Raw genomic sequence first — 14,815 nt, 5'->3', positions numbered from 1 at the left:
TGAGTCAACAACATGAGTCAGGGCCAGCTACAGAGTGCGCTTTGGCGCTTCGTGTCAAAGCAAAAAGGGCCCTGAACAGCTTTCGCAAATCATTCACGTGACCAGGTATATTCGCGACATCTTACGGTTACGGACGCTGTCAAAATGGATGCCGCTGCGCTTTGGCCAATCTTTCGCTTGGAAGTCCAAGCGAGCAGAACATAAGCGATGCTAATGCTAGCTAAGTTAACTTGTGTCACACAAATATCTGTTTGTTAGTAGAGACCTGTCGAAATATTAAAATAAACGACTTTAAAATGCTAAATAACACCCCCCGTTGATCCAAACCGAACAAACAGTTTGGTATACAGACGCTCTCCAACTTACGAACGACAGACATTCCGAACGGTTGGTCGTAAGGTGAATTTGTTTGTAAGTTGCTTCAGTGCTATATTATGTATGGAATGTATGTTTAAGGCTTATGTAAGTATATTTAAGGTGACTGTATCCTGTGACTGTAAAGTGACCTTGAGAGCTTTGAAAGTCGCTTGTGAATGAAATGTTTTATTATTATTACTGTATTTTAGCTAGCTAGCTTTATATCTATTTGAGTTACATCCGGGTTGAGTGAACGCTGGCGCGTGTGGCTGCCGCTACTCACCCACAGAAAAGCTTATCCTGTTACTGTAAAGTGACCTTGAGGGTTTTGAAAGGTGTTTATAAATGAAATGTATTATTATTATATAATTATTTTTAAGGCTTGTATAAGTAACCTGTATTGGTCTATATTATACGCTCTACAGATATGTACATGTACAACTGGAGAGAATACTACATATGCTACTACAAAAATGTCCGTATGTACCGTTGTTCGTAACTTGCATGTTCATAAGTTGGGGAGTGTCTGTATTATTTGCATATTCAGAATTAGATGTATTGAAAATCTAACCCCGTGACGTTGCCTTAGGAACGGTTAGCATAACGTCGCCGCAAACAAAACAGCATAGACGAGCAAACAAATTGGCGTGTATGTGTTTGGGCGACAAATATTTGAACACGGGTGGCAGCGATCAATGTAAACGTATCTTTTGTCTCACTGGAGGGAAGGGGGGTGTTCATTTTTTCTGGCCGAGGAATTGGTGGTGGTGGTGGTGGGGGGGGGTTTAGCAGGGGATGGAATTGAGGTGATAAAATGGCTTCCACCGCATTGACGCAAGAATTGAAGAAAATGGCAACAAGGACTAAATGCAACGAAATAAATAAATACATAAATAAATAAATAATAAATAAATACATAAATAAATAAATAAATAAATAAATAAATAAATAAATAAATACCTACCTACCTACCTACCTACCTACATACATACATACATACATACATACATACATACATACATACATACATACATACATACATACATACATACATACATAAATAGCGGAAAAACATGTTATTTCTGATTTTCTATGCGAACAAGGTCAAGCAACTAAGGGGCAAAAAATAAAATTCACATTTTGCAGATTGTCATGTGGACTAAAAAAAAAAAAAAAAGTTGATGTCGGCGATGCTGAGCAATGCGCAGCACGGCGAAGCGATGAAAGCAATGTCAAGATGAAAGCCGGCGACGGGGCTGCGCGGATCACTCGCAAATTTTCATGTCGGGGCGGAAAATTATTCAGGCGCTGCGGCAAACGCTGGCATATGTAAATAAGAGCGCATCCGAGCCCCAGTTGTCAAATCAATGTTATTTACCATGAAGAGGCATCAGAATACCAGTTTGGGTATTGATGGTTGCCTTGAATTTGAGGTTTTCGGGATGTGGATTGATCGCTGGGATGTGGCGACCTCGAAATTTGGGATGTCAGCGCGAAACAAGCTACATTTGTACAAACCTCAAAGGAACTTCGACTTCAATGGGTGGAAACAAACAAAAAAAAAAGAAATAAAAACAAGATTTGTGAGATGTCTTAAAGCCGACTTGGAGGTGGGAGACTAAAAGCAAAGCGAGGGAGGGAGGGAATCAATTAAATTACTTTTGAAGACAAAGGAAGTAATCCGGATAGATGCGGGCAAATTGGTGGATTTTGTTTTAGGGAAACAAAAAAATAAATGACCATATTTTCTGGAATATACGGCGCACCTTCAAGAAATGACATGTTTCTCAAGTGTTCTTAAGAGCTTTGAAAGGCGCTTGAAATAAAATGTAGGATTATTTATTATTTATTATTCTTTACAATTCTTTACTATTATTTACAATTATTTACTATTATTTCTTATTATTTAGTATTATTATTTCTTATTATTTACTATTATGTATTATTATTATTATTGTTATTTACTATTTTATTATAATTATTATTATCATCATTATTATCATTATCACTATCATTATTATTTTAAAACCTTTTCCATACACAAGGTGCACCGCATTATAAGGGGCACCTTCAACGAATGACATATTTAAGGGGCACTTTACCATTGCATGACTCCCAGCCCAAAAAAAATAAAAATACAGCAAATCCCGAAATGACCCCTTTAACGCGGCGCCCCCCCGGAGGCCATGTTCTGTCTGAAATGAGCCGCGGCCCTTTTTTTTCCCTGAGTATAAAAGCCCACATTCTTTGAGCGAGCCAATTTTCCTGAAGGGACAAACGCTCGGTCGGGCCGAGCCGGCACGGAGCAGATGATTTTATAAAGACGTCGACGCGGAATCAACGGTTGGGTGTACGGTTGAAAGTGGGGTTGGGGGTGGGGGGCGTTGGAAAGTAGACTTGGCAAGCGCCCGGCCTCCCACTCGCTTGGCAGCGCAGGCACTAACTGTTTGCTCACACTCGTCCATTAGCATTGTTCCCGGGAGATAATAACTTGTGCTGCGCGCACTTTTTTGAGTGTCACTTTTGGCGGCGAGGTGCCAGGTGGCGGATGAATGAAGGTACGGCGCTAAGCTAAAGCTATCAAATATTAGCGGTTTAACCGGTCATTTGCTAGCACGCCAATTAGAACAACTATTGTTGATAGCAATAATCGGCCGAAGCAAACTTTCAGACTTTGAAGAGATTTGAGCTGGCGGGCAGAAGGCTTTCACGGCGCCCCCGCTAGCATTTCACTGGACCTCCTATGCACGCTGAGCCAACCGAGAGGGGTGGGGGGGGGGTGAAAAAAAGCCCTTTTTCCTTTAGCGCCCACTGCTGCTATTATCATGATCTGAATTCAAAGCCCAAAGCCCAATCCCCTGATGTTTGTTTTTTTTTTTTTATCCTGAAAAGATTTCGCCAAGCTAGTGCTTCCTTTATGTCCCCAAGTCCCCTTCAGTGGGGGGTGGGACACAGAAAAAGAAAGGTTGGCAAAGCGACGGGCGAGAGAGGACGGCGAGTTGCTGATCGCTGACACCGGGCGCCGAGATAGCCGTAAAGAAAATGAGATGCTGAGATGGGCACAGGATTGAGGAAGAGTGCCCATGCGGGCTAAGCTAGTCAAGGATTAGCGCCTTTAAAATCTTTCCTCGACTTCGTTCTTTTATTTATTCTTATCTGTCAAGCGGGCGGGTGCGCGGAGAAAAAATACATAAATACATGTATGTATAAAAAGGGTGAGAAATAGAAGATAGAATAGGGGTGGTGGGTCAGTAGAGAGGGGGCATTGAGTCCTCAACAGTGGCTGGATACTGATAAGTAATATAAAATAAGTCAATAAAAGGCTGGCTATTTAATATAAATAAAAGCCAAAAGATGTTTCAGTCAGCTTTTTTTCGCATTTCTAGTCAAATATAAGAACACGTGTGTTAAACAATGAATAAAAAGTAGAATGGAGTTTAGCGAACGCCATCTTAGATCAAATTGTGTTGAACTGTTCATTTAGACTACAAACATAGCTAGGATGCTAACTAGCTAAACTTGATTCTGACTGAGTGAGAAAATGGGTCGGACTGTTTGAACTATTTTTTCGACTGCTAAAAAGCGATGTTTGGCACTTTATGTTTAAGAAAGCGACACAAAAAAGTGCCCCGGCAAAAAAACTCACCTTTCACCATTTAAACTACAAACATAGCAGGATACTAACTAGCTTAAAACTTCATTCTTCCTATTTGCGAGCAACACATGCACCCCGATCAGCAAGCGCGTTACACCGACGGTTCCAGTAATCATGTAAGCAATCCCGAACGCCTTTTTATTCATCGAGCGTAGAGAAAAAAACATTTATTATCCCTCGCGCGCCTGATTCAATAAGCGCAATTTTACCTACAAATGGCACAGAAGGCCCCAAAAAAAGAGTGACCTGGCGAACGAAATGCGGCTCAGCGCGAGCGGCATCAGCATTCCGTTGGCCTAATTGACGGCGAAGAGTACCGCAGTGCCCTTCAGTTGGAGGGGGGGCGGGGGCGGCGGCGGCATAAGAGGCGAGAGGATCCGGCAGGTCCCCAGGCGCCGCGCGACCGTGCCTTTGAACTCTTTGCGGAATGGATGTTTATCAAGAGTGGTTTGGCCACGTTGCCATTCCGTCACTCAGATATGCAAGCGCACACTTGATGCGCAAGGTCATCCCCGTCGACGAGTCAAAAGGGGAGGGGGCAATAAAGCGGTAAGCAGGTTTCTCCCTTCGCTCTCATCTCGCCGTCTCTATTCAGGCCCATCCATCTCTCAGGCCGCCGTAATGTCATGAAAGCGGTTATGTGGGTCGCCCTATTCGCACCCCCCTCCCCGGGCTATAATTCACCATTTTCAAGGGTTAGTGCCGCACCCCCTCCCACGCGCGATTATAAAAAACCCAAAAAATGACGATAAAACAATCTCCAGCGGGAATCAGATGGCCAACCCCCATTCAGCCATAAAAGCTATTTATGTTCATAAAAGTGCTTTAATACTTCCTCTGTTGTGGCTTTATTATTTTTTTTTTTTTTGGGGGGGGGTTGTTATCTTAGAGATACATGGAATAAATCTCCCATTGGAGGAGCATTTTTCATTTGTTTGGGATGAGCGGCGACTCAACAGTGGGTGAAATGACGAATGGCTCATAAAGTAGCAACAACAACGCGGCTGTGCGCAACGTAACTCAACAAAGATTAACCACAAATGCCGTAATTAATCTCGCACAGAGAAAGAGAGGGCTTTCGACGGACAAGTCCAGCTTTACACACTGTCCAAGCTGCGGTTTATGAATATGCGAGGGGCGCCCTCGTTTTGGTGGCTGTAAAGCGGCCGGAATCGGCGATACGAGCCTGCGCTGGTGGTTCGTTTAACTACAGAGCACCCAGGGGGGTTTTGCTCTCTGCCCCCCAGTTATCAACACCGCTCGCTAGTCTCGTTTCATCTGGCAGGAAACCGCGCCATGCATTATGCAACATCTCCCTCGGATGCGCATTACGCATGCTGATGGGCAGCGTATGACACAGGGGGGGGGGGGGGGGGGGGGGGTAGGAAATGGAGTGAAAAACACAAGTACCTGCAGGAAAGGTCGTTACGATGAAAGCGATGCCGAGTGGCGGCCGTCGTATCATCGGCCCGCCGCCAGAATCATTCTGGGCGGAATTGGAAAATCAATGCTCGGCCCACGGGGAAGCTGCGCCGGGATATTGTGAGGTACAATAAGTAAGGTAAAAGAATGTATGTAAGGAAATGGGGCTGGGGGTGGGTCAAAGTGAATTGATTAGCATTGCATTGCCCGCGTGCGGTCGGTTGAACCGATTGGCACGGAGACTCTGAATGAACTCGGAGAGGTCAATGAAGGTTGGGAAAATCCCACGAGGGTGCACCATTAAGAAATCTTACATTGCCAAATTCACAGAATGACAATAATAGGGGTTTGGGGGGGTTGACTAACTCATTAAAAATGCAACACGCCGCATCGGGAATCATTTTCAGGCCGCTTTGTACCAATGGGACATGAGTGATTGTGTCCCATCCCGAGCTGACTCATCCCGGAGAAAAATCATTCCGGGAGGGGGGGGGGGGGGGGGGTATTGAAGTCGCAACTTGGGAGTTTCCAAGAAAATCAACAAAGGCGAACAATGTTCGCCTGGGAAGGTGAGAGAAATTAAACAGAAGATGGAAGAAAAGGCAAAAAGAAAGGGGGGGGGGGGGGTTGGTTCGAGATTCAAACACGCATCAAATCGGCATCAAATCAACAAAAAAGCTAATTTTCACTTATCTGATGAACGCCGCCAAATGTCACGCGTGTGAAACGCTCGCAATCAAGCGGCATTCAGGCGTAAGCGGCTGTCGCAGATGTCTTCATTAGCATTAGCATTAGCATTCACATGGGAATATTGAGTCACGACGTTTGCGTATCGCACAAGACAAAAAACAAAAAGCTAACTTGGCCAAGCTGCGCACCCAACTCCCAAAAATAAAAATACATTTCCATGACAATCAAATACTAAAGGACATGCGTGTCAGCAACGCGACACAAAAAGTCGCTTTAACAATCGGAGATAGCGACGTGTGTGTGTGTGTGTGTGTGTGTGTATGGGCATCGGGTAAGTAAGCGTTGGCGGGATTATAGCAAGCTCCCCAATCGCGGCTTTGAGGCCATTCGCTGCTACAGATGAAAAAAAAATACCATTAGCATGTGAATGAGCGGCGGTGACGCGGCGGATGGCGTTTCCGAAAGCCCCGAGCGCGCCCATCCGAAACCAGGTGAGTTGGGAACACACTGGACGACGGATTTAAAGCGAGAAACGGCGGCTGTTTTAACAGTACGTTGGACCTTTAAAGTGACTTTAATATTGTTTTGTTGGCCCCTCCTTCAAACAGCCATGTTTTTATGCACTGGCGGTTAGCTTTTCTATTTTCAAATCGATAAGCTCGTGATTATAAAGTGAGTTTAAACCTGAGTCGTTTTAAATACGCCACTCTGCTAAATTGGATTTTTGACAACAAAACAAGAGTGCACCCGCCCCCCTTGCCGCCCCCCCCCCCCCTCCTCGTCCCTACCGAGGCCCTCGCCGCGGCAAGAAAAATAAAATGGGCATTGGTCACACATCATTGACGCTAAAACCCGCCATTCAGTCTCAGAGTGCACTTTGGCGTCGCGAGCGGGGAGGACTTACCTCTCTTTGCATCACCAGCTCCTTGGTGAACAGCATGGCCTCGTCGCTAAAAGGTTCCGCCACTTGCACGCCGCCGGGGGTGTTCCTGGAACTGCGTGGACACTCGATACCTGAGTCACACGCCACAAAAGAAAAATGGCGGCGTTACAACATGTATTTGAATGTATGTCAAAGTGAGTTAAGGTATGGCATTGTTCCACCATGGCTATACGGCACCCCCTCCCTAAAATTCGTTCCCAATGACATTTACAAGCTCGTCGCTAGCTCGCTGCTTTGGTATTTGTCAACTTTGCACAATGACCAGATCAATATTTCTTTTTGTCCTTTCATCGGATTCAATCTCCTTTTATGGGAGCGAAGCGAAAGTCGGCCAGGTTCGCCGTGCGCCACTCGGTGATGTAATTAAGGTGAGGGTGGGGTTAAGGCGGACGGCCAAAAATCACAGGACGATCAGCGACGTGGTGACTTTATAGAGTGCGGCAAATTTACTGGCCCGGAATTTAGTTTAGTTAGGTTGTTTATAGAATAGCAGAAGCTCATACAACAACAACAACCAAGATGGCCGACAAACACATCACAAATATGGGCGCCAAAATGCATTTTATAAAAATAAATACGCAAGTAAATGAATACACAATAGAAAGCTAGCTAGCAATATAGATAGGTACAGTGTATAGATAGATAGCGAGACAAAGGTAGCTAGATAAAGATAGCTAGAAAGATAGCGAGAAAGATAGCTAGAAATATAGCTAGAAAGCTAGCTAGATAAAGATAGCTAGAAAGATAGCAAGAAAGATAGCTAGAAATATAGCTAGAAAGCTAGCTAGATAAAGATAGCTAGAAAGATAGGGAGAAAGATAGCTACAAAGATAGCTAGAAAGATAGCTAGATAAAGATAGGTAAAGATAGCTAAAAAGATAGCCAGTAAGATAGATAGAAAGATAGTGAAAAAGATAGCTAGAAATATAGCTCTAAAGATAGCTAGATGAAGATAGCTAAAGATAGCTAAAAGGGCAGATAGAAATATATCTAGAAATATAGCTTGAATGATAGCTAGAACGGTAGCTAGAAAGATAGATAAAGATAGCCAAAGATAGCTAAAATGATAGCTAGAAAGATAGCTAAAAAGATTGCTAGAAAGATTGCGAGAAATATAGCTAGAAAGATAGCTAGAATGATAGTTAGAAAGATAGTTAGAAAGAAAGCTAGACAAAGATAGCTTGAAAGATTGTTAAAGATAGCTAAAGATAGCAAAAAAGAGAACCACAAAGATAGCTAGAAAGATAGCAAGATTGCGAGAAAGATAGCTAGAAAGATAGCTGGAAAGATGGCTAGAAAGATAGATAAAGATAGCTAAATATAGCTAAAAAGATAGCTAGAAAGATAGCTAGAAAGATGGCTAGATATATAGCTAGATAGATAGAGAGAGATGGCTAGATATATAGCTAGATATATAGCGAAAGATAGCTAAAAAGATAGCTAGAGGTAGCTAGAGATAGCTAAAGCTAAATAGCTCAATGGCTCAATAGCTAGATAGATATAAATATATAAATACATAAATTGGATAGGACAAATGGCTCCAAGCAGCATGCTAGGGCGGCTGGCGTCACGCGGTAAAACCTGGCTGATGGCTTGTCTCATCCTTTTTGACAGATTGCCGCTTGCCGTCCCTTTCAAAGCGCCCTTCACCTGCCGAGGTTTCCCCACCTCAAACAAACAGACCCCCCCCCAAAAAAAAAAAAAAAAAAAAAAAACACCATGTGGAAGTTTCAAGCGGCCTTCACAATTGACGTACTTCAACATGTCAGCTGTGCTACCCCCCCCTTTTTTACCGCAGCAAGTATTGCTTTTATCTGTCCGGCTTGTCCTCTCTACTTTAGAGCTTTGGCAATTTCATTTCAACGACTCTCGGAATTGTTCCTTCCTGTGCGAATACTCCCTCCCCTACTAGAACTTCATGGAGCCTTTCAACACCGGAGACAAAAAAGCAAGGTTGATTTCAAATCCAGTCACTCCGGACTTGAAACAGAAGCTACACGTTACGCAATGGGACGCTTTGAGGGGGGCGGTGGCTAGGGGGGGTTAAATGAGTATAAAGAACTTAACATCTTAAAACGCAAGTCAACATTAATCAGTGTGAGATCTGTGCACACAGCATTGTTTTTAAAAAAAGCGAGAAAAAAAACATTTGGCTGATTATAGTACAAAATGATTAATGCGGTCGTGTTTTGCCAAAAGTCCGTTGCGAACACGTGGAGGAAATTTCAAGGAGTGGGCGGCAAGTTGACATTTCGCCTTAAAAATAAATGAAGTTGAATGGCTGCGCACAAAAGTGTCAAGTCGCTAATGGGAATCGAAGCTAAAAATAAACACAACAGCAGAAAAAGGTTCGTTTGTAGCGCTCGGAAGCTAATTTGCGCTAATGTGAATATATGCGTGTCGTCAATCCACTTTCATCCGATGCAAAATGCGAGCGTGTACTAAACGGTCTGATTAGGAAAAGATGTCAAAACGATCCCGGCCGTGCCGATTCCTTATCGGCATGGATTGGTGCGTAAAAAAAATGTAATTAAAAAACCATCAGCAAAGACAATCAGTGGCAAAATGACAAAAGTAATTAATACATCCGCGACACTGTCACGGGCAATTAAGGGCAAAATGGAGGATGTTTGGTCCGGAAATTTGATTTGTTTCTTCAAATGGAAATTTGATTGCAAGAATCATCGAGCGTCAACGCTAGCTAGCTACTATAGCGACCTGCCAATGCTAAAGTTGAATCTTACGGCTAATACAAATGTTTATTGTGTACGCACCGGCGAGAAGGAAGGTGATGAGGCAAGTCTCTTTGGGCATGTACAGCTTGAGGCGGGATCCGCTGAAGACGTACTCGACCACCGCCTCAGAGCGCCCGGCCCGCTGCAGGAAGGGCAGGAACTGCTTAGCTTTCTGCGTCTCCTGCAGGAAACAAGATGGTGATCGAGATGAAAGATGGGTTTTACGGAGGTGAGGGAAGGTGAAGCCAATATTGGATTTTTTTTTTTTTTTTTTACAGTCATTTGAGGCGCAAACAAAGCAAAAAAACAACAGAGTTTGTTGGCGGAAGTATGTGTTTCTCACCACTTTTTATCAAAAGCAAGCGCAATAGACAAGATAGATAAAACTGGCAACGACAGGTAGGGGTTTGCTTGCTTTTTTTTTGAGCTCCCCCAGACATCTTTAAATCTTGGTCAGGCCTAATGAAGTCGACTTCTGGGTGACACGTCTGGAAGCTCATGCAATCCAATGTAATTCCCAATTCTGCCTCTATCTCAGTCTGCAACAGTGACTCATTTTATTTATTTTTTTAGAAAGGCGGGGGCGGGGGGGTCATGTCTAATCATGCAAGGCAGGCGGGAGGGGCTACGAATCACAAATGCTAAAAAAATAATAATAATATGTGCATACTGCAGGCAAAAAGCATGTGGGCAAAACAGAATGTTGAATCACAGCCCGGTGGTCTTCGTTTTTTTTTTATTTTGTAAAGTGGCCAAAGGGAGTTCAAACAAGTCATAAAACGCTCTTCGTTGTCCACTGTGGATGCCATATTATGACATCATCACACAGCGACCGCAAGCTAGCGCTATCCTGCAGAGAAAACAGGCGTGAGCTCGGGGGCCGTACAATTCCTCTCCGCCCACCACACCCGCCGCCATTCTACTTGAACTGCACCCACTTCGATCCAAATCAGCCCGCTGGAGTGGGAGCAGAGCGTTGCGAGCGCGCTCTTGTTCACGCCGACACATGCGCGGCGGCGTGTGGGCGGGGAACGCGGTCCAACTCGAGAGCATGATAAGGTAGATCATTACGTAACCTTTAGGAGGTGCGAGGTGAGTCGAGAGATTTATTCGCTCGGCTGAGTCTTACACGCTGGTTTTATTTGTGGATGCCACCCACGATGTGTTTTTGAGATGGATGTATGGGCGAAGATGAACGTGCGGGTCCTTGGAAACGGATCTGCATGGCAGTTGGACTTGTAATGTAGTGTAAGCGATAAATACCACAATAGCTAGCTAGCTAGATAGCAAACCAGATAGCTCGCTAGCTATATAGATAGCTAGATATACAGCTAGCTATATAGCTAGATAGCCGGGTAGACAGTTAGCCAGCCATATAGCTAGATAAATAAATAAAATATGGCTGAAGTTCCCAAAAAAGACAAGCGGCTAATTCATAGATATAAGGTTAGCTAGCTAGATAGATACCTTGATAGCTAGATAGATACTTAGATAGGTAGCTTCCAAGCCAGATAGCTAGCTAGCTAGTTAGATAGATAGCTAGATAGATATATGAATAAAATATGGCTGAAGTTCCGAAAAAAAGATAAGTCTAATTCATAGATATATAGTTAGCTAGCTAGATAGATACCTAGATAGATAGATAGCTAGCTAGAAAGCTAAATATCCAGATAGGTAGCTACCTAGCCGGATAGGTAGCTAGCTAGCGAGGTAGTTAGCTAGGTAGTTACTCAGATAGATAGCCAGTGAGATATATGGATATAAATAAATGGATAGCTAAATAAATAAATAAAATATGGCTGAAGTTCCCAAAAAAGACAAGAGTCTGTAATTCATTTGGCCCAAATGTCTCTCGAGTGGCTGCGATTGCAATGTACAAAAGCGCGCTCAAGTGAGGGAGACAAGGAAGCGCTAATGTTTCTAAAGTTCACCGTTAGAGTCTTCGGCGGCCCGGAATATTCAAGTGCGTCGTTAAAATACGAAAGCGTCGCCATGGTTGGGATGCGTCGGGGCATAATGGCCACTCGGCTAAGTTTGTATTTTAATCAGAGAGGTTTTTGCACTGGTTGTCGGGGGGGATTTTATTTTTTTCAGCGATGCGACCAAGAATGGGTGAAAAAAATCAAATTCATTTTTTAAGACATCGTAAATTGCTTCGCGGATTAAACAGTTTGGCGTTTGGCGAGCCAAAAAATATAAAATAACTGTGTTCTGTGTCAGTTTATTTCCGAGAGCGAGCATTGATTGTCATCGTTATCGCACACTGCGTTCTGGATTGCTCGCTACCCTATCATCGCGTCGGGCAAATGTCAACAGCTGCGGCGATGCAAAGCGACGGCTAATAAGAGACTTCCTGACTTCCTGATAGCCAAACTGTCTATTTTGAGGCGTTTTTTTTTTTTAACCCCCCCTTGGGGACGCGATGTCTGTGACGTTGTTGAGGAAGACCTACCCCGGAGATGTCTGCCACTCTGTGAATGGGAACCTCCTTCTTGCTGTGCAGCCCCTTCCCGTTTTTGATGGCCCTGCAATCAAAGAAAGCAGCCCAAAAAAATAAATAAAAAACATGAAGCCGACATATCTATTGACAAAATGAGGGTCATTTTCTTAAACGGCGACACCCCCGCGGGCTAATTTTAAACAACGGCTTTGCTCTGTGGCGTTCATTGAACGCCGTGCGTTTACCACATATGGCTTTCGCGTATAACGAGTTTGATAAATTGACGATTGCTGCGTTTGTTTACTCAACAGCGGATGGGGCGGGCATCTTGGGTCAAAGAAAAGGGGTGTTTTAAACATTGTGAATGAAAAAAAAACCCCGCTTAACCCTGCAACTCGTCAAAGCGCAGGACTCTGAAGATGCATAAAAATGTCAGTTTTGGGACTCCATCTTGATTGAACTGCCATTCAGGTTTCAAAACGCCGTTGAGTTTCGCCAATCGTGACGACCGCGATCTAAAAATCCCCGAGAGCAGTAGAACAATCAAAGCCGACCACTTTTTTTTTTTTGCTCTTATGCGCCATTCTCTATAAGTTTCATCTCCGTTGAGGTTTCTGGAAGGCACTAAAAATACAAGACAGAAACCTCGCGGCGGCTCTAATAAGACCCCCGCTGGGGGGGGGGGGGGGGGGGGGGGGGCAGGGGAGTTTTAGGAAGAGCAGGAGTGCGGAAAAGGGAAGGCCAAAGAAGGACAGGAAAGTAAGATGTGAGAAGAGAGGGGAGGAAAGTAGAGAGAGAAAATGAACTATAAAAGGAAGGCGCATGGGCGCTACCTATAGCTAGATCTTAATCTACGACGCAGTAATAAAGCTGGAACTAAATCTCCCCTACTGCACCTCCATTTAATTATATTCATAGCAGCCGCATAAAGGAAGCATTGGCGTACGAGAGCGTGTTTTGAAATATACGGTTCCCCAGAGGGGGGAAAAAAAAGATAGGTTGTGACATGCAGCTAAAATAAAACACAGAAAAGCTGCTTTGGTTTGATGGGAGGGGTGGGGGAGGGGGGGGGGGGGTCCTCAATCGATTTCATTCTAGATCTCGACTGTCAAGGACACGCCAGGAGATGGTTTGTACAAAGTATTTTGGCGCTCACCGGGCCTCCGCCGCCAGGAGTTCGTCGTAGTGCGAGGAGCGTTGGTCGTCGTCCTGTCGGTACCTGATGACCGTCGCTAGGCCTTTGCTCACCAGAGCCTCTGCGGTGTTACTATGAGCCAAAAGATATAACATAAAATGGCGGCAAGATCAGATAGAGCAATCAAAATGGCGGCTAGATTTGGAAAAGCATTCAAAATGGCGTTCTCGTGCTAGCAAGATGGATGACTTACATGCCGCCAATGGTGACTGTAGCACAGGTACGCTCCGAAAAGGCAGGGGTGCTTTCGCCTGGTCCGGTAGCCGCTCGGATGTAGTCCACCGTCACGTTGACCTTCAAAATAAAATAAAGAAATTGGATGAACTCATTCGCTGCCTTTGCCGGATTTAATCGGGGAATTCAAAAGTGTGACATGGAGCGCCGTTCCCGAATTTGTTCGGGTTTTGTTTTTTCTTATGGGGAGGGGGGGGGTGCCGATAAAGCGCTGGTCAGACCTCTGGCAATGTTTTTCCCTTCTACGAGTGGGGCAGCATTTGCCTTTAGTCCACGTTAGCGCTTTGTTACAGCTTCAGCTGTTGTGAAAGCGCAATATAAGTCAATATGTATGTATTATATGGCATTTTATACAGCCGCCCCCATTTCAAACTCAGATAACTCCCGACCCATATAATTTAGTAATTAACTATTTTTTCCTGATGAAAGAAGATATTCTAGGGTTTTTTTAACACTGAATTGAATGTTGATGTCATCCTAAAACTCAATATTCTGTCACTCCTGGAATTCAAGTGACAATGACAATAACCCTGGCATTGCACTGGACACATTTTTTTCCACATCATCTGGCAGTGAATGAGTTAACACAAATGTACCGAAAGGAAGTGCGAGATGAAGTCATCGTAATTGGTTTAGGGGGAGGTGTTTTGACTCGTGCTGGAGGCTGGTTGGGGAGGGAGGAGGGGGGTGGGCGATGTTCTCAAGGTCACCCCAGTCAGTGTGCATCATGTCAGGCATGAGCGCAGACCTCCCAAGAGGATGTGTGCGCACAAGAACACACAAAGAGAGCAAAGAACCCGCATGACTCGGCGGCGTGTTCCCCGCACCAACGCCCCCCGAGGGACCAATTCCAACGCAACTCCACCCTCGGGATGCGCTTTGGTCACATGACTCGTGTGGAGAGTTTTTGCTATGTGGTACAAAGTTTGGTAAAAAGAGGGAATGGTGGAGTGTAATAGTATACACAATGTCACTTTTGGGGCGCGGGGATGGGGGTTAAGGGGTAATAAATCAAATCAAAAAGCGCATCAGACGAAATATAAAAATACAATTAAAATAGATTGATGCCGACCCCGGTGGAATCGTAATGAAGATGTCAGTTTGAGCGCGACAAGCAGTAATCATCCACTGTTTATTTTCACTT

At 44.3% G+C, this 14,815-nt stretch overlaps 1 protein-coding gene across 1 annotated transcript in view; it reads right to left on the bottom strand.

Annotated features, from left to right (window-relative positions):
- snd1 (staphylococcal nuclease and tudor domain containing 1) overlaps positions 1-14,815 on the bottom strand; it is an 82,635-nt gene that overhangs the window by 47,055 nt on the left and 20,765 nt on the right. Inside the window, exons 12-16 of the mRNA XM_088989256.1 lie at positions 13,631-13,731; positions 13,399-13,509; positions 12,255-12,327; positions 9,842-9,983; positions 7,029-7,138 (exon numbers count right to left, since the gene is read on the bottom strand). Of these exons, the coding sequence (XP_088845382.1) occupies positions 7,029-7,138; positions 9,842-9,983; positions 12,255-12,327; positions 13,399-13,509; positions 13,631-13,731 (537 nt within the window). The remainder of the gene's footprint in view (positions 1-7,028; positions 7,139-9,841; positions 9,984-12,254; positions 12,328-13,398; positions 13,510-13,630; positions 13,732-14,815) is intronic.

The sequence above is a fragment of the Hippocampus bargibanti genome, linkage group LG22 (assembly GCF_051943395.1).
Source record: "Hippocampus bargibanti isolate YZ-2025 linkage group LG22, ASM5194339v1, whole genome shotgun sequence".
Taxonomy (NCBI): domain Eukaryota; kingdom Metazoa; phylum Chordata; class Actinopteri; order Syngnathiformes; family Syngnathidae; genus Hippocampus; species Hippocampus bargibanti.
This window is presented reverse-complemented; position numbering and strand designations above follow the sequence as displayed.